This window comes from Hetaerina americana, unplaced genomic scaffold (genome assembly GCF_022747635.1).
Source record: "Hetaerina americana unplaced genomic scaffold, ioHetAmer1.1.p SCAF_1, whole genome shotgun sequence".
Lineage (NCBI taxonomy): Eukaryota > Metazoa > Arthropoda > Insecta > Odonata > Calopterygidae > Hetaerina > Hetaerina americana.
This window is the reverse complement of record NW_027286069.1, coordinates 93,492,218-93,512,911: the sequence shown is the minus strand read 5'-3', so window position 1 is coordinate 93,512,911 and position 20,694 is coordinate 93,492,218. Positions and strand designations below refer to the sequence as shown.

The 20,694-nt window shown below is 35.9% G+C and overlaps 1 protein-coding gene across 3 annotated transcripts in view; it reads left to right on the top strand.

The window, feature by feature from the left end:
• The window catches only part of LOC139694982 (organic cation transporter protein-like), a 155,413-nt gene extending 137,639 nt beyond the window's left edge, over positions 1-17,774 (top strand). For 2 of the 3 annotated variants that reach the window (XR_011702253.1, XR_011702256.1), the window contains exons 8-13: positions 1,769-1,979; positions 4,385-4,513; positions 5,469-5,659; positions 8,285-8,421; positions 12,492-13,389; positions 16,842-17,774. Coding sequence is in view for 1 of the 3 variants with exons in the window: in XM_071593548.1 (XP_071449649.1) it covers positions 1,769-1,979; positions 4,385-4,513; positions 5,469-5,659; positions 8,285-8,421; positions 16,842-16,920 (747 nt within the window). In the remaining 2 variants the exon portion in view is untranslated. The remainder of the gene's footprint in view (positions 1-1,768; positions 1,980-4,384; positions 4,514-5,468; positions 5,660-8,284; positions 8,422-12,491; positions 13,390-16,841) is intronic. The other variant, XM_071593548.1, reaches the window with a different exon arrangement.
• Positions 17,775-20,694: the final 2,920 nt, after the last annotated feature.

Sequence of the window (20,694 nt, the reverse complement as noted above, 5' to 3'; positions counted from 1 at the left end):
AATAACTTTGAAATGTTCAATTGTTTCTGGCTCAACCTTGTGGAAATTCATTTTAATGAAATTAAGAATACAAAGTAACTTTCCACTGTCCTTTATTAGCGTACAACCGGTTTCAACGCTCAAGCGTCATCATCAGGTACAAAATAAATCAGTCGCAGTTCACTTATATACCAATCATGAGGGAGAGGAGGGGTGGGTCATCCCCTCCAACTCCCGTCATCACATATCGCATAAGCTTTCCACTTTTCATTTCCTTTTAAACAGACTGTTAGACATCCCCCTTTCCAAAAGTAATTTTGCTAAAGAACTCAAAACGATTAAAGGTTTAGCAATGAAAAATGGTTACAAAGAAAATTTAGTGGACAAAATGCTACAAAGAAAATGTTCCTCCAAAGCACACAATCTTTTGTTCAAACCTATTAATACGGAGGAAATAGGTTACAAATGGTGCAAACTCCCATATTATGGTTTAATTTCACAAGAGTTAGCCAACCTTTTTCCTAGAGAGAAATTTCGAATAGCTTTTTATTTTAATAATAATTTAAAATCATTCTTGAATAACTCTAAAGACAAAATATGTACGCAAAATAAAAGTGGTGTGTATAAGTTAACTTGTGGGGACTGTGGTGCTATATATATAGGTCAAACGAGGAGGTCATTAAAGACACAGGTGGAGGAACATAAACGCTGTTTTAGAACTTGTGACCTAAAACAATCGCACTTCGCTAAACATTTATGGGAAGAAAACCATGGGAGTGATTTCAACCCAGAACTGTTACACAAGAGTGAAAAAGGAATGAGGATAGACAAGTGGGAAGAATTTGAAAACAGAAAGAACTTAAAAACGGGTCATGTGGTTTAGATTTATTGTTTGAATACCCCTCCCCAATCCTGGAAGTACCCCTTTCCCTCACAGATAGACCCGACAAAAACCCCCCACCCACCCCACCCCACCCCACTCTAAACCAACCAAACACCTGTCCTGACACTTAACACCCCTCTTCCCCCTCCTCATCAATGCCAATCGCAACTCCATTTTCTTTCGCCTCCTCCTCATCCCCCTCTCTCACCCACCCCTCCTCTCCCTCATGATTGGTATATAAGTGAACTGCGACTGATTTATTTTGTACCTGATGATGACGCTTGAGCGTTGAAACTGGTTGTACGCTAATAAAGGACAGTGGAAAGTTACTTTGTATTCTTAATTTCATTAACTTTGAATTGCTTGTGATGCATAGAGAATCATAGCTATATTTGATTTTATTTTCCGTTAATAGTAGAAATATATTTAAAGTACCAATTTTCCTGTAAGCTAAATCTTCTTCTAGTACTCTTTTTGGATGGTTTGCAATTCTCTCTACACTTAGAGAGGTCAGCTTAGGTCAGAAATTCCTTTGCTCTTTGTGAATCATAGCTAACAATTGTGTAGGTAGACATTGATAAATGACTCTCAGATCAGTCTTAGTAAAAAATATCTTCACAATAGTATGTGCTTATGCATTTTGTAGAGAAAAAATATATTAATGGATTCCAAATCCTTGAGTTACATTTTGTATGATGTACATTTTATTATAATTTTAGACCTTTCGGAATTCCACTATGAGTATGCCATCAGCATCTGAGGAAGCTATATTGACTTATTAGTCCAATAATGCAACAGATTGTTGGTAGTAGATGTGGCCTTCAGCATTCAAGTTAAGTAGTTCATAACAATTTTTTCATTGTCAATTCAGCTTAATCTGTCACTTTGCTCTATGGTTCATTTCAGGCAAATGCTCAGTCACCATCTTCAGATGATAAAGCTCCAGTAGAAGAAGCTCCTAAACTTGGTTTCCTGGACCTTTTTCGCACTCCAAACATCCGAAAGAACTCCCTTCTCCTATATGTCATCTGGTTTGTCTTATATTTTGTGTACTATGGACTAGTACTAAATTTGAGCAACATCGGCGGAAATATATATGTCAACACAGTTCTCTCGGGTAAGTATAGAAGTGGAGTAACCTAAAAGAAGTGCTTTATGATATTGTTTTCATTTTTTCTGTTGATTGATCTGTTCTACATGCATTTTGTGAAACTATATTAGATGCCATGGGTGGTCTCATATTCTAATAAGCCTTCACTTTTCATCACTGCCTACACAACACATTTGGCAGAAGTGGACATGAATCTGTAATAGCATTAACAGGCTAGTAAGTAACTCAAGATCTTACCTCAATCCAATTGTGAAAAAATTCATCATATATAAAATAATATTTTGCGGAATCAAGCATTGAAATGTTTTTCCTTGAATCTCATACTCAAAATGTTCTTGATTATTCAAAGTAAAAAATTTGTGTGATTTTAGTTTCTGTCCTGCACCTTAGCCAATTCAGCATGAATACATAATTGATGATTTGAATGAGTGTGCTGGAGTAACATAAAGCAGAAAATATATTTGGACATAAAAAATTGAACCGTGAACTTCATTTATTCACTGCATCTGCCAGTCTCACTTGCTCAAGATTATATTCAACCTTTCACTCACCATACTATTTTCACATATTCCTTTTTAGCATCTAGTAATCGCTCATTCATTTTGTATTTTAACAAAGCCTTCCATTATTTCCCTTTATTCAGCCTGTAATAGACCTTCTCGGAATCATTAAATATGCAATAAACTCTCATTTGCACATCAATGCACTTTTCAAATTTATGATGAATTGCAAACAGATGAGCTGCACATCTCTTACTCGACAGAAATCCATAATCACTTCCTAGATTTTGCTCAATGTTATATTAAGTATTCTTTCAATGACTTTTTTTCCATCGCTCCAAAAATTTTGGAAGCTTTCTAACTGCCATTCCCTTCATACTAAGGTACAATAATTGCACATCTCACAAGATGTATGGCAACCAATTTTGAAGTTGTTTTAAGACCTTAGGGGGATGACCTATTTGCAGCTATGGCTTTTATATAGAGTTGGCCTTGGTCATGTCAAATTTGGAAAGGTCATGATCAATTCCAAGTAAAAGCCATAATCATTTAATTATAGGGTCAAATGTAAAAGAATCATCCCAGGTAGTAGTAATGCTTGGGGCGTGTTGACAGCTAAGGTCTTTTTGTGGATCAATTCAATTAATAATCCATGTTTCAGGAATACACTTAGTCTTTATGGCTTTTAAAGGAAAGAAATAGTACCCTTTGTCAGTTGCTTGTAACTCTCGCTAAATTCTACTCAGAGTTATTCCTTTGCACTCAAGATTGTGAGTTAATAAAAATGATCCAATTGTTTAAAAACATTACAAGTAGCTACATAGCCATTTTACTTCATTTCCGATGTACATATAGACCACCTATGATTTTACCCACAGGGTCTGTCCCAAAAGTAGCAGGACTCATTTTTTCCTGGATTGATGGATGGACGGGCAATGGTTTCTCTGGCTGGGTTTGAGGGAGGGGAGTCTTAGGTAATGGCCAGAGGCCAGAGGCAGTTGACTCCCAGCCTTTGCCGAGTGCGAATCCTTCATTTACGAAACCTATATTACACGGTCTCATTAAGCTCCGTCATGAACTGATTATTTGAACAGCACTACGCCATCAAATTTTGCATAAAATGTGAAAAAGCGGGAATGAGACTCATGACATCCTCAAGGCTGCTTATGGTGATAATATGATGGGTAGATCGGGTGTTTTTGAGTGGCACTAGTTATTTCAGGAGGGTAGAGATGTTGAAGATACCAAATGTTCACAATGCCCTTCAACCCCAAAAAGTGACAAAAATCTTGCAAGAGTGAAGGCTTTGTTGGACAGAGATCTCAGATTAAGTGTTAGCATGGTTGCTGCTAAACTTGGTATTCCTAAAAGTGATGTGCACCAACTTGTGACAGAAAACGTGGGCATGAGAAAGGTGCATGCAAAGTTGGTGCCATGTGTGCTTTCGGATGAACAAAAGGAAACTCGCTTTTCCCCCATGCGCCAAGAGCTTTTCTACCATGCGAGTAAGGATCAAAATTTTTTAGACAATGCCCCACCAGACTTCTTCCTCTTCCCCCACCTCATCCATGCTGACAGGACATCACCACGGCTCGGTGGAGGCGTTACAACAGGTCGTGACGAGGGAGCTTAGCAGCATCCAGGGCGCCGCCTTCCAGAAGGCATACAAGGCGTAGAAAACCTGTGGGCAGCAGTGTGTGAACGCACAAGCATGACACTTCAAAGACTTTTCAGTGAATGCGTTCTGGCAATACATTTTTTTTAATCAACTCAGTCACCCTACTCTTGGGACAGACCTTGTGTGTTGGTTATAAGTGAATCCTTTCAGCAAAAATTGGCAAATGGTCCTCCACTTTAATGCTAAATAAATTTAGGTGTATATCATAATATGAAGTCCATTTCAAATTTCAGGTGCTGTTGAGCTCCCATCAATAGCCATTTGCATACTATTTTTGATAAAAATGGGACGACGATGGCCTTTATGCCTGTCATTGCTAGGAAGTGGTATTGCTTGCCTTGCAACTCTCACAGTCCCTCTTGGTAAGTAGATTCAAACTAAAGAGAATTATTATGTTATAATTATGATCTATAAGTAAAAGAAACACCTTATTATATATATGGTATTTTAAAATGAAAAGAAGCATATTAAGTAATGCCATTGCTTTTCAGGTAATTGACACATTTTTCAAAAAATATTAAGCATAATTTTTTTCCAGTAGGTACCTACCTACCTAACCTGAAATTTTGCACAAAATTTTGTTTCATAACTGATTTATTTTTATTCTAAGTATCTACTCTTAGATATATAATGATAGACTCATGGGCTTCAAAAGTGTTCTTTGGTTGCCTTTATAAAAAAGAGAAAATTTTGTATATATTTGCTAAATAAATTAAGCCTTGTAAAATGTATCATGCTTCAACTATAGCAAAACAGAAACAGTAATAGCAGGACAGTACTACAAGCAAGCTACAGCCCACACCTTATCCTGTCAGTTAGTCAGCTCATTTTTTATGGCAGTGGCCAAAAAATGTTTATATGTGTGTATTTTTTGTTATAGTTTTAAGACCTTGATCACTGATGAGACCATTTTTCTTCTATTTTATATAATTGATTTGGAGATAAGCTCCTAGACAATATGTGGGAGATGAAACTGTTTAAGAGATAAAGGTAAAACAAAACTACAGGAAATGATTTCTTTTAATTATTTTGGTTTTCTCATCTCACCTATCAACATGGATCATATGAGTATCCACATTCATATTGCACATATGTAGAGAGTCACCCCATCTAACAGGAGTTTAATCCTCTCTTTTAGTCAGATATTTTAATTATGAAAAACCATATAAATTTGATTTTTAAATGAGACCAGTTGTCCAGATTTATTACAATATGACCTGTTTAATACAGAATAACTAGTATAATTTTAGTGTTATTAATTATTTTGTTGAGTGCTTAAAATATTAATTTTTGAAATCCTTAATTCTTTGAGAATAGGAAGAGTAGATCTTGAGTGGGTCACAATTACCATGGCCATGGCTGGAAAATTTTCAATCTCTGCCTCAAATGCAATGCTTCCGGTATTTACAGCTGAACTGTTTCCAACAGTAGTAAGAAATTTGGGTGTTGGATCATCAAATATACCTGCAGGAGTGGCATTGATGTTGGTTCCTTACTTGTGGGGCTTGGTAAGTACACACATTTGTTCATTGAATCCATCATGATATATTATCTCAATATTGAATCCTAATTGAAAATTTTGCCAAAGTTCCTATAAGCCAACTTCTTGCACTACTTGTCTTTATGGGTGGATTTTATGTAGGCAAATAATTTTACTATCTAAAATCAATCCGGGAATCGAACCCGGGACCCTTCGGTCAGCAGTTGAATACTCTACCCCCTGGACTGCCGCGACCCACAATAATAATATATATGCCAAAAATTACAAAATCACAAACAAATTGGTCATAATGCAAAGGTTTATGAAGACAGAATCAACACTCTTTGGGGAAAAAATCTTTACCTATTTTAAAAATTGTCCTGTAGCCATGTAATATAGAGGACATGGTAGTCCATTGGGGAAAGTGATGGGCTCTCAACCAGAGGACCTGGGTTTCATTCAGGGTGACACCATTAAGTACCCTAAACTTTACTCAGACTGTTTTTCTGGGCACCAGACCTTCCTGGGAAATGCACAGGGAAAGGAATTGCCCCCCCCCCCTTAACCTGATGTGAGTTTCACACCACATTGGGCTCAGTAGTGGGTGAGCTCTATCCTCACTTATCAAACCAATCTTCACGTCACTGTGATTTCATGGTATCCACACAAAATGATTCTACCAACTTACTGCTCTTGCATTATTCTAAATATCATCAGGCATTATGAAGCATTTAATGTATTGGTTGACTATTTAACATACCTTGATAAGTACCTAGAGAATTATGTTTAATAATAAATATCTTTGTCATTAAGCCATAGTTATATATAAATGCCTAGGTACTTTAACAATAATGATTACTTCCTCCTCAAAATGAAATCCAGAACATCCTTATCTTTGAAGTGAAAACTTCTTATGTGAGGTCCGCTTCTCCGGCTTTTCTAGATAGTGATTTGAGTGATTTGGTGAGAGCTGCGTGATGTAACGTGATGTCCCATTATGCAGCTGGTTATTATTGTTGTGCATCTAATAAACATTAACATGGGTTTGCTTACAATCTTATCATTTTCAAACCCCCACCTACTCCATCATCAAGGGTGTTAACATGTAGTGGGGGTTGTTAGTCATCCCTACCCCCCACCTTCCCTTCAAATTTTTGGTCATAAAAGCTCTAACTCTCACTATAAAGAAGATGCAGATATATATATAACCATAAACACAGTAATCAACCAGAAGGTCGGTTTGGTAGGTGATGGTAGAGTTCACCCAATACTAAGCCCGACGGCATGTGAAATTCACATCATGGTAGGGGGGCCAGTTCCTTCCCCTGTGCCGGTTATGGTTTCCCAGGAAGATCACATAGCTTGGGTGGATCTGCAGGTGTCCAGAGATATGCCTGGGAATCGAACCCGGGACCCTCCAGTCAGCAGTCCAATGCTCTACCCCCTGGAATACCGCGACCCACATATATATACGTATATATATATATATATATTTTATTTATTTATTTATTTATTCAGTATAAGTCCGAAAACAGCACATTTTGGCCTTTACATCGAACTTTTAACAACGATAACAATGGTCACATTTACAAACACCCAAGCCCTAGATGGAGTGAAACTCACCCAGGCGGGAATCGAACCCGCGACCCTTGGAATGGCAGACGAGGACGTTACCCCGCCGCCACCGGGGCCGGCAGTATACACACACACATCTGTGTTGTATTAATTAATGATTTTATTTACTGTTTTTAAATAAATTCATAGTTTTGTACATTATAGCCATATATTTATATATATATTATATTTATATATATTATATTATATTTATACATAGCCGTATATATATTATGAAACCCCATATAAAAGATGGGGGTTTCAAAGCTGCATCCTTGCCACTGCACGTCCCTGTGCTACTACAGAAACGACCCCCTCTCTTATGCTTACGCCAGGTTACGCACCTATGCACTGCTGCCGTGCGATCTCAGTTGCACATATATGTGTCTGAATATATTTAATTTTACCCGATCTTGAGAAATCATTTGAAAAGGTCAACTGTTACAGGGGTGGGGGCTAATGGAATAGCCGAGAGAATCAAATTTCCTAAATATCAATTCAACCCAAAAGTAGCTGGGTCATATATCCAGATCAAGTTTTCACTTCTGTCGGCAGTACCCTAGACTGCCAAGTTTTTTTGAGAGTATGAATTTTATCACGATCCTGATGCAAATCTGGAAAAAAAATATTGATGATATCCATGGTATCTTCTTTTTATGGATAAGTGGTTTACATAGATACCTAACCAACTTATGATATTGTTTAGTAATCAACCCAAAATACTCTGCTTGTATCCTGAATTGATTCAATCCTGGAACAATAATTAATTTATGTTGTGTCGTTCAATTAGTATAATATAATAAGTGCAGTCATCAATGAAAAGGTTGATGAAATAGGTGAGAATAGAGATCATCCATTACTAAGCCCACAAACGTGTGAAATTTGCCCATCCAGCTGGAGAGTTGCACCCTTTCCCCGATTCTGTTATTTGCATCAAGAAATTTAATTTTTATCAAAAGGCTATATGCACATTTCCATTGATTTTGTGACAGTATAAAATATGAATTTATCTAATTAAGATATGTTTTTAATTTTGCAGTCTGCTATGGATGCACATTTGCCAATGGGCACACTGGGTGCATTAGGGGTGGTTGGTGGCTTGTGTGTACTTCTCCTTCCTGAAACAGCAAATCGACGTATGCCACAAACTATTGAAGAAGGAGAAGAAATGGCAAGGTAAATACCTACCTTATATGAAATTAAAGACACAATTTTGACTGTTTTTAACCTCTATTTTAATAATTTCTGCATTAACTTCCTCAATTAAAGTACAACTTTTGTGGAAGCTATTTCATATTGAAATTGGACTCTCTCTGACATAGGTTATTACTTAGTGCCTTAATATTATGTTTGCCAAAATCTAATCACTCTAATTTTGATGAAGAGTTTATTTGAACCATTATTCATTCATAGGAGAATATTGCCTTTTTGAATTGTTTCATGATTATAAATATGTCAATTAGAAATCTGAATAAAAATTTCCCTAAGGATCCAGCTACACTAAATAATCATCAAGAAAACTAATAACTAAAGAATATTTAATCCATACTAGATGAAGTTTTAGAGTGCTTTACATGGCAAAATTAGTGAAGTAATAAGTAAAAAATCATCTGCTGAGTTAATGCTAGACTCTGAACACTAGCACACTTATTCCTATTTATATGCAATTTCTGACCTTTTTTCTTCACGTAAGGTATTAAAACTTATCATTCTTGTAGTAAGAAGCAGTGCCAGTGCCACCTTTTTTTGCTATTTTGCCAAAGAATACTACAAGAAACATGTCCTTTGTGTGATTTTTGTCATTTACTATGGCAAGATCAAGAACTTTCCTATTACAAGCAAGAATAATTTCATTGTGCTGTTGGCAACCCTTCCCTTCAATTTTGGTTAATGGTACCAATAAAGTATTTAAGCTCTGAATCTAACAATCTTGGCAACTTCTCTGAGGTAAAGAGGTTACAAGTAGCACTAACTTATCCATGTTTTAGTCAAAACAGTGAAAAACCCACTTTCAAAAGGACTTGGTCATGTCCTGTCTTTCTCAAGCTAAAGAAAGTTATTAAATGTGTATCCCTTTGATCTTGGCCAAATATTATTTCACACTACACTTTATTTCTAAAAAATGTATAATACCTTGCGTGCAACAAATATAAATGAAGTAATCTCTAGGACAAAGGCAAAGGCTCAATTTTCTATAGTTAAACTAATAAGAGTGTAAAGCTTGGAATAGTCCCACCACACAACAATGCCAAACCCAGCATTGAACAGATATTATTATAATAAGCAATATGATGAAGAAAGATGCAGTTTTTGGGAGACTGATAGCTATATCTGGGAAACCCAAGTAAAAATAACCCGAGTTCAATCATAAGAACTTTCTGAATTCCTTTTTAGGTGATAAGATTTCATTGATGATGGCTTAAAAAACCTTCATGGGAGAAATGCTCCCAAATATGGATACCAAATTTTTAGGAATATTTCTGAAGTTCAATTATTAGAGAATTTTAAATTCACAATTCGATTTTTAGAGAATATAATGTGGATTATTTGCCCACAATGGTTTAGAATTAGGTAAATTGTATTGAGTTCTCATAATTATCTCAAAGTAAATATGCATATTTACAAAGATTTTCATCCTGAGCCAGGTTTATATCGCTTGGAGTACAGAAAAGCTGCTGGGTCCTTAAAGCTGGTGGTCAAACTCATCTTTGTAAGAAAGTCTTCCAGGACACCATAGTCCAAGAACAATGATGTGTCTATTCTGATAATTGTGAATGGCCTCATGATTCTACATCCTTGAATTTGCATGGCATAATGTTATTTGGAATATATGTCCAAATCTTTTATTTTCTGCCTAATTTGACCAAAATTCCTATCACAGGCAGATGATAATTGCTCAAAAGAATGAGTAATGTTCAAGGCTCATTCTTTGAAGATATGCAAGAATAATGCTACTAATTTTAATTTGTCTCCCGCAGTTATCACCAAACAACATTAATTTTTTCAAGCCAGGTGTGACTTTATGGTGCATCAGGCAACTTACAATTTCTGTAGATCCACATTTTTCAACACTGCCATTCCATTAACATATTGAAGTTGTTTTTAATTTTACATTGTGTGTACAGAAGTCAACAGTTCAGTTTTCTCCCATAATACCATGCACTGGTAATGAGATTTTGTATAGGCATAGCCTGCTGGAGATCCTAGCCAATTTCAACCACCAGCATTTCCATTTTATATTTGAGTGATTTTAAGGTGTATATTCAACTTCAGCATATTTCAAGTGGAATCTTTAGGTTATTCCATAGTTACCTTAAAGCCTGAAATATATGTTTATCTTTTGCAGCTCGAAGCCCACATTGATGTCCCTATTAAAGATAACATGGTAATATCTATTGGAAACTGGTTCCAGTAAATATCTATACCTAACTGACTCTATGGTGTCCATTTATCCATTCACAGTACAGACATACTGCAGAGAATTGATATCTTATCCAGTAGGAATTTATTTTCTGAGGACTTTTTGAATGCATCTCCTTAGTAGCATAACCTTGCATTAATTTATTAGGCACACCTCACAATCCCTTCTCTTTCATTCCATGAATGCTATAAAATGCCTTTTGGCAGGCATAAGAAGCACCATTTAAATGTGAAATTTATGTAATGGTTGTGTCCTGCTGTGCCTACCTTTGATGCAGCAACATATTACATTTTCACGTAACCTTAAAAAACAGCCATTCAGCTAGTTATAATCACCCAATCTGTAAAAATTATCAATAATTACTTTGATTTTTTCCATTTTAAATAAATATTCCAATCCTACCACATGAGCAGTAATAGATTCAGTAATTTTGTTTCTAATATAAGCCTGAAAAGAGTTCCTTTTCTCCTTTAAGTGAATACATTTCCATGCCTCTATACTTCTAATACTTCCTTCTATAGGCAGAATATTTGAGTTTAATCATCGCCATTATATATTACTAGAATCCACACCAAAAATATATATATTTCAGTCAAGGAGTGTCTAATCCAACAATGAACTAAACTTTGAACTAAGGATAAATACATGTCTCACAATCCCTTGACCACAAGGATTTTCCAGTAGCAACTTTGGCATTTTCATCAGTAATGTATACTAACATTGGATTCTTTGATTATCTGACATGTACAATGTCGTGCATTGCAAATCTTTTGAAAATATGATACTATAAGGGTGAACTGATCCCACAGCACAGCCACTTTGACAGGGGAATGAACTAAGCTCTATGAAAATACAAAACCAATTTTTCAAACTCATGGTCTGCTTGCTCTTCTGATGTGGAAATCCTCAAATGAAATCTTAAAACTTTCATTTATAAGAAACTCGCTTCATAATATTCTATAGGGAGATACTTCAGTTAAAATGGAATCATAGGCATGCCATATTATAAGGTTAATAATGCTATGAATGAGTAGGAGAAGGCATGAATAATGTACATACATGCATCCTCCAAGTACCTTCATTTTTTAAGGAAGCTTACTGAATGTTTGTGACTATTTTGAATGACTGCGACTTTAAATTTGGTTAAAGATTTTTATTTTTTCATTTAAATACCATTATGAAGTGCTTCTAAGAAATTTAAATTGTAAAGATGAGACAAGTATGTATTTACAGGTTAAGGGTTATGAGAGAACTAATTGTTTTCACCGTAGAGAAATTTACTAGAATAAAATCTTAGGGTAATGAAGTAAAGCAATAAAATTTACATGAATTCTTTAATATGATTCACTCTTATGTAACCCAAATACAATAACATGCACTGTTCTCCATCGCTGAGATATAAAATGTTGTTTTTTATTTTTATTAAACATATACATATGTATTCAGCATAAGGCTCAAAGCTAATGATCAGTTCAAATGAAATTCAATCCAAGACCTGTCTTGATGTAATTTTAGGAAAATGTCAAACAGGTAGTTTTCTGATCCTCATCCAGTTGTAACTGGATGGAAGTGTGTTAAGTATGTTGTAAGCCTGACATTCACTGCATTATAACAATGTCATCTAATAGAATATCTCCCTACACTAAAAGTTCATCTCCTGCTTTATTGATGGAAAGGTGCCTCTTAGAGGGAAACCAAATAAGGCGCATCTGACCTCCCTCTTTGCTCCAATTTAATCATTCACAAGGAGCTATATGAATGTGTTATGTACATAGTTTTCATTTTTTTCTATGGAGAGATATTAATTGTTTTCCTATATTGACAGCCATTCACTTTGTGCAAAAATAAGTGTGATGGCTGGGCGACTTTTTGCACGGCAGTTCAACCCCAGAACTCAACATGTCCAGCGCCTGTCTTCCATAAGTCCCAGGCATTGCAATGGTGATGAAGATATCAAATTTTATGGAACATTTTGATGATGGGGAGGGTTACCGGAAATTTCATGATGAACATCTTCGTCAGTATTTTGAGCTAAAGGAATCGGTAACAGAGGAAAGCACGAGGCCAAAAAGAATGTTGCACTGCTTCTTGAAAAAGGAAAATAGATAATGGTGTATTGAAAAACCTTTGTGAGCCAAACAAAACAAGTGATCTCATTTTCATGGATAAAGTAACAGTACTGCTGAGCCATTTTAGTCTGGAAATGTCGATAATGACAGAAAGGCACACATTTTTGCAAAGTAATTGAGAGTTGGTGTATGAATTCCCTAGAGGGCTTGCAAATGTGTGGCAGAATTGCAATTATGATCAAACATTGAACTAGACATTGCAGAGTAAACTAGTTCTGGGTTTGTGCAATGCTAACTCAGAGAGAGCTCTGTATTTGCGAGATGAGTTTTTGCAATTTGGAAAATCAGAGCAGTTTTTCAGGACCAGAGAGAAGGCATTAAAAATGTGGCTGAGTGTTCATGAAGAGTAGAGTGAGAGTTTTTCAATGGCATCAGCAGGGGGACCATGAAGGAACACATCTTCTTTAGACTCATGGTGATGACTATGTGGAATCCAGCTAGTGAAAGATACAATGGAAATTCACCAAATCATAGCAGCAACTCCAGGTGATATCCACACCATTGGTGACTGCAAAAAAGGAATTGGCTTCTGATGTGAATGAAGAGAAATTGGAGCAAATATTACAGGATCAGGAATTCAATATTTGTGAAAGGGTAGGTCACTTGAAAGAATTGTGCCAAAATAACACAGGTATGCTTGGAAAAGGAATTGTTTAATCTGGTTCTTTCATGGTCAATTGCTAGGGCAGGGAAAGCAATAGAGGGAAGAGTATGCATGGTTTTGAGGTTATTTGTGATAATGAAAGCAATTATGTAAGCATACATTTTTGGATGAAGTGGCTTTACTAATGCAACATGTATGTGATGTTAACCTGCAGGATGATGGACCATGGTTGGTATAAATTAACATAGTGGGCCAAGAAATTTCAATGGAAACCAATACAATAGTTACAATTGCAGCTGGGTCCTATAACATGCTAGTGAAAAGTTTCAAACATCCCCTCTTCAAACAGCACAGATGTCTGGCCCAGGCCATGCTTGGATAAGATAATTCATGCAAATGGAGTTTTCAACTCTTCAAGTGACTTATCAGGGAAATGGTCATGATCTAATCTTATTTGTAGTCGGTAATAAAGGCCAATCCTTTTTAGGAAGGGATTAGATCTGGAGACAACATTTTCTATGTTACATATCTATATATGCAAAATAAAATGGTACAAGTGGTGGCTATTTTCATGGTGAGCTGTATTTGGGATAACTTCAAAGACTTGAGATATGAAGGCTTGGAGTTGTTTTTGGGCAGCAGGGAGACGGCATGAGAGGGGATGGTAAAAAAAATACTGGAATTTTTTAATAATAACATTTTCATTCACACTGACAATTTAAAAATCTTAAAAATACTCTCCATTTGACTTAGTTAACTGATTCAAATGTATTATCCAGTTTTCAAAGTAGCCTGAAACTCTTGAAAAATGATGCTTTCCAAAACCTAAAAAGATCTTTTCTTCACCTCATCCATATCTTCAGAATGTTTTCCTTTGAGCACTTTTGTTCATTCAGGGAATAAAAACAGACTCATGGGATAAACTGACTAAATAGGCCAGGAGAGGAGGTAGAATCATACCATTTTTGTTTAAAATTGTTTCACAACAAGGTGGCACCTAAAGGAGTATTGTCATGGTGAAACCACCACTTTGCTACCAAGCCTCTGGGTGTTTTCATCTAGTCAAGCATCCTATCCTTCCATCTCACCTCACGCAGCCCTAAAACTTTTAACTAATTCAGTCATTTTCTGCAACTTCTGTGGTGCCACTGTTCATTTTGCTTTGCTAGGATTTTGGGAGATGACGACTGAGGAAGCTTTGCCTCCCCAACTGCCGGGCATGAGGCACAGCTGATTGGGACAAGTCCCATAGTTGTCAGGATTCATTTTCTCTATACTGTCCATCATGGCATTCTTGGGATTAATAATTGAGGTGGCTTCCAGTAGCCTTCCTCAATAGTGTTTTAACGTGACACCATCATTCAATGGTCACCCCACTGGAGTCAGACGCCTTTGCAGCTGCCTTACTGAGGAACAGACCCTGCGCAGACTAACTTTCAACAGGCTCCTAACCTTCAATATAACTGGCATAGGTGACCTTACCAGGAGCAAATATCATTGCTCCTACCAGCATAACTCTAGGAGTCATCAGAACGCATAAGCCCTTCCACCACTTCAAAGTTGTAGTCCATAGGGAGGAAAGCTCATATTTGTTGAGCTCATAAGATTACAGAATAATTATTGATGGGAAAATGTAGTCAGTTGAAAATGAAGCGATTGAATTCACTGAATGGACTAAACTGACACAGTCATAAGGAAATCCTGAAGAGTGATTTAAGGGTTTGCTTAAAGCACTCTTCAGGCTTTAAGCTTAAAGCCTGTTTGATAACTTCAGGCTTTCTTATTGAAATGAATAATGCAATTTAATCACACAATGTAATTCAGTGCACATTCCATATAAATAGCTACTCAGTGAAGCTTACTTAAGCTGTTCTAGAAAAAGAGAAGAATATGGTGAACTAAGGAATTTGCTATTCATTAGTTACCCACACCAAGGGTCATGTAGATATCACAATTCAGCACTCAAATCAGTACCAAATTAGGACATAAAACATGAAACTACTTATGTGCTTCAATAGAATATGATTCATCCGAACCTATGTTTTTGCCAGTCCTGCCACTGAATTAAGTAGTAGTAGTATTATTAAGGGGAGGCGACCGACAGCTGAGGTCATTTGCGCCATAGGGGATGGACAGGAAAGGATGAAGGGTGGAGAGAAACCCGGCATCAGCATTAGCCTACTCTTTATGAAAGGCACCAGGGGGTCCGCAGCTTAACGTCCCATCCGACGGATGGCATACTCACTCAAAGTGCCCTCCACAAAGCACCTCAAGTAAAGATCGAGATACTACTGAAAAATATTCAACACCGCCGGGACTTGAACCCAGGCCCTCTGGGTGGGAAGCCAGTACGTTAGCCCCTGCACCTGAATTAAGCTAACTCACTTTTGATATATTTGTTGCTCAAATAAATTAAGAGATTTTAAACATTAAACATAGACCATTTTCACTGCATCACTCAACTTGTACTATTAGGCTTTCAAGAAGCTTTGATATTGACAGATCATGGGATACATTGGCCTTTTCAAATGCCTGTTTAAATAATGGGAGAAGTGTAGCTATGGGTAACTATTGCATGGTGAAGCATCATTGATAGAGAATAAAATAAAAATAAAGACATTTTCAACAGGTATTGAAAAATCACCAAACTGCTGTTGGAAAATTGTTATGGTCTAACAAATTTTCTTTCAGGCAATGCTCTAAATGAGAGTCATCTTCATGAGCTCTAATTAGAGGTTAAATTTAAGAATTCAAAGGCAATGGAATTATATTCAGAATTTAATTCTATTCTATTCTTTTGGTAATACAGTTTTAAGTACCCTATAGGGTATGTCATGTATTTCAAAATTTAAAAATCTGTACTAGGCGAATTTAAGAGTTATGTCATGATAAATGACGGCTAGAGGTCACTCAAGATTCTTTCTAGTATGCAATAAAATAATCTTCAGCCTGAGGACAGTTAAATCTCTCCCAGAAAAAACAAACTATCTATGCTGGTGGAAGCATGGTTCATTTTACATAAAGGTAATCTTTGCTAAGTTACTTTATATTTAATTTTTTGAAGCATCATTTTTTTGTGTATTCAGGTAACATTTACAACTCTTCACACTAAGAGTCAATTCCTCAGCTCTTAGTCAATCATAGTGGTCACCAATTCTTTATAAAAAGGGATGAAATAAAATGGTTAAGTAGATTATTGAAAAGTCATTCCAGATTGAAATTATTGTTGGTGGAGACTGTTTTTATACCTTTCCCTCACCCCTTAAACCCTCTGCCTCTCCCTTATCCCTTACTCTTTCCACCTGGTGCATGCACACCCTGCAACACACCCCTTTTGGTATACATGTAGATGTGGATTTAGATGAGACTTAATTCTATCAGACACCATTTCCATGTTTATGGTGCCAGTTTTTCATACTAATGAAAATTATTCCTTTTTTAGGAGAGCCAAGGAAAAGAAAAGGGAAGCATCGGAGAGTCGGGATACATATCGGCCAAGTGAGAACTCTCCACAAAATTAACAAGAAGTTATTAAAAGGAGGCTGGTTCCTTCTAACTGTAAAAAAGTATTCAGCAAGAACAAGGTCAATTCATGCATCTTTACGGTCTAGAGTTTTAGGTTAATACTGAATCGGTAACCAAGAACAGTATTATTAGTGACAAGTTGAACAGCATTCCATAAAAGCTCATGTAGTTCATGAAGAATAAGTTCACAGAAATGTGGTACTCATGTTTCAAACCCTTATTCATTTGAAGTAAATAATTGATTTGTGCTTCAATTATAAATTCATGAAATCATCCTGTCACGAGTATGTACTTATGAATAATGAGTGTTGCAGGTGTTTAGCCCCTCCAACTTAAGTTGTACAAATGTACCATAATGGCACTGCCCATAAAGAATATGTAGTATTTAGAATCATTGATTTTCAGATCCATTTATTTCACAACATAACAAATAGAAGAAAATACTTCTTCAATTCAAGAATACTCACCTAGAAGTCATATATTTAATTTTCATGAAAATAGATTATAGGCATGGCCATCAGGGGTAGAGGAGCAGCTACTTACTATTCATAAATGCACCCTTATCCCATCATAAGAGCTTAAATGAATTGCCCATTCAATTAGATAGTTGGGAGCTGTACCATACATAATATGTAGAATACATAAAAATAAATTTAAGTGTTTTAAAATTAAAGAATATCTAACTCTTTAATTAGGCATTATTGCTTTGAGCAATTAACAGATTTGGGCACTCATTATTCAACATATGGTCATGCATATTTTTACACAAGTTAATCTAGAATATTTAATTTATAATTATATTTGTACAGTTGTGATATGTTATAATTAAAGAAATAAAATTATTTAAAAAACCTTCGCTTTTCATAGTTGTCCTTTTCATACTTGCTTAAAAATAAGTTCTCCCAAAAAAACACTCCAAACAACATTTTTACTGCCGATGGATAGTGAATTTTATGGTATTTTTATATTATTAATGGCAGGTACTCATATATTTTTCTATTGGTTTCACCTTTATCTTATTTAAAAATATTATAAATGAAATGCTGTAATGTGAAAATGCATAAATTATTACCTTTCTTTAAAAACCAAATAAAAGGTAACCTGACATCACATTTGAAAATGATTAAATTTTTTTCTTAATAATTACGACAATGGAAGTATTTGTACATCTCTAAAATTTAGTTGCTAATAGAATAGGAAAAATACTATCACAAGATATGCCATTTTGACAATTAGCAATTATGCATTAAATCGTTTAGAAAACCACCATATTTTCGTAGTACATCTTGAAAGCACCGGTAAGATATGGCATCCTTGTCAAATCCCTTTATTTATTTTAGCCTCTATTTGTCTTCCATATTCCATTTGCATTATTGTGACTTGGTTCTTGAAGAACCGATAGATTATCTCCTGCCTTTAATCCATTATAAGTTTATCCAGCAATCTGAAGATCTTATTCCCCTTGTAATCAAAGGCCTTCTTCAAGTCCATGTATGGAGAGTGGTTTGTTGGCACGTGCCATTTTCTCAATCAGATTTAGACCACGTATATAATCCTCTGTTCACCCTGAATCCAAACTGGTTTCCGATAGGTTGTCTTCAACTTTTGTTCAATCCATAGACTGCCTATTCTTGTTAGTATTTTGGTTGTATATGAAACTAGGCCAAAGGTTCGATGATCCTCACCTCAGCCAATTCTCATTTTCTTTGGCATTGCAATGATGAACTCTTCTGGAATTTCTTCGGTGTCTTTCACTTTCGTAGCTGTCTCTGATTAATTTAAATTGGACATCCTTTGCTTTTCTTTTCAGCACCCTGGTGAATTTTCCATTAATGTTGTCATATCCTAGAGCCTTGTTTTTCTTCTTTCACTGCCTGGTTGCATTCGCTTCTGAGTATGCCTGGGACTCGATTACACCATCTTTCAAAGGGTTTGCCCTGATATAGTTCTTCGATATTCTCCACCCGGCTATTCCCTAATGTCAATATCTTCTATCCGTATACACCCATTTAAATCTGTGATGTTGCTGAATTTCGTTTTTTCTTCAAACTGACTCCTCACTAGCTTTCATGCTCTTTCAGGTTTCTCTTCTTCATGTCACTGCCGATTTATTGGCAGAGGTTTTCCATTCACTCTTCATTCGCATTATCTGATTCTCGAATGCCTTGGTTCTGTAATGTATTGTATAGTGTTCTCATATTCATTTCTAGGCTTCTCATGTTTTCTTCTTCCTTCAAGCAGCTCTCTACTCTTTCCGTTGTCCACGATAACTGGGTTTAAATTCTCTTAAGAGCGATTTGCCCTTCTACTACTTCTGTACTTCCCTTCTTCACTCCATTCTATCTTCCTTTTGTGTTGCTCACTTTTCCTCACTCCAGTTTTTGTCGAGGGCCATGCTGGATCTTTATACCTTCTTCTCAGGTGTTCATGATCAATTTCATTTCATTTTTTCTTTATATTTCTGTGTCGAAGTTGGCTTTCCATGACAGCAAGGTTATATACCAGTCACTGCTTATACATCATATTCGATTAGCTCTTACATTGATTCATTTGATTCTTATGCCTCTCTCTTACCACGACATGGTAAGATTGGACACCTGGCTCTCACCCTCAGCATCTTCCATGTGTGTCTTCAGCTTCATGTTGTTCAAAGAGTGTTTTTGCCACTACGGTATTCTTCTCATTGCAGATTTCTAACAATTACGAGCTTGTACCCTCCTTTAGAATTTCTCAGCCCGTATTTCCGCACATTCGTCTTTGCCTTCTCCCACCACTGTTCCAGTCGCCATTACCAAGGTTCTAGTTTTCTTTTATTCCTAACGATGTCAATATTATTTCTTTAAATTAAAAATTAGTAATGCAATATTCAAAAGCACGAGGTTTCTCTGAATTTTGAAATTTATTTCATATTTATTTGGAATTACAAATGCAAACATTTCAGATTTATTGTAAAGTCAAGCGTGAAAGAGATGAAATTTCTATCAGGAACTGGTAAAAGGTTTATTCATAGCATTCAATAGAATCAATCTGTCTAGCGTTCACCATCCGTTAAGATTTATTAACATTTATGGGTAAGTATTGTGCCTACAGCTCACCCAAAATATGTTATTTGAAATCCTATTTATGGTACTGAAATTTCAGACTTTATTACCTGTGATTCATTATAACTTTCCTCGTTGGAAGCATGGATGCCCATTAAGACTCCATATGCTATTCACTTTGAATAAATCATATTTAACAAAAGTGAAAAGAGCGATGAAAGCACAATATAGGCTTTTACATCAACATAATACAACTTTAATCCTTAGTGTTAATAGCATTGGAAAAATTCCAAGGCATTACCAAATTCAAAACAGCTTCAAATGTACTCACTGATATCACATACGTAAGGACATGTAGTGAAAGTTAGTAAAAAATTCTGTATATGAGTATAAAATATGTCTAAATATGTATAAATGTGCTAAAAGACGAGTCAGTGGGACTGCTGAATTTTCCACATGCATTTCATTCCATGAGCAATTAAAATTGCAAGAGAATAAAAATATTTACGAAAAATTCAAGATGTACTCATGGAAGTGGAAGTGATTATAACTGTGGCATTTGTATTGTATGTGGCCAAGTTGGTAGAGCGATCGGCCACTAGCCAGGGAGGCACGGTTTCAAATCACTCATGATTTACCTCTTTCGTTCAAATAAAAGGAATACGTTTCTTTTCAACTGATTAAGTGAATCGTTTAATGGAAAAGTATATGTTATCCTCCTTGGAACGT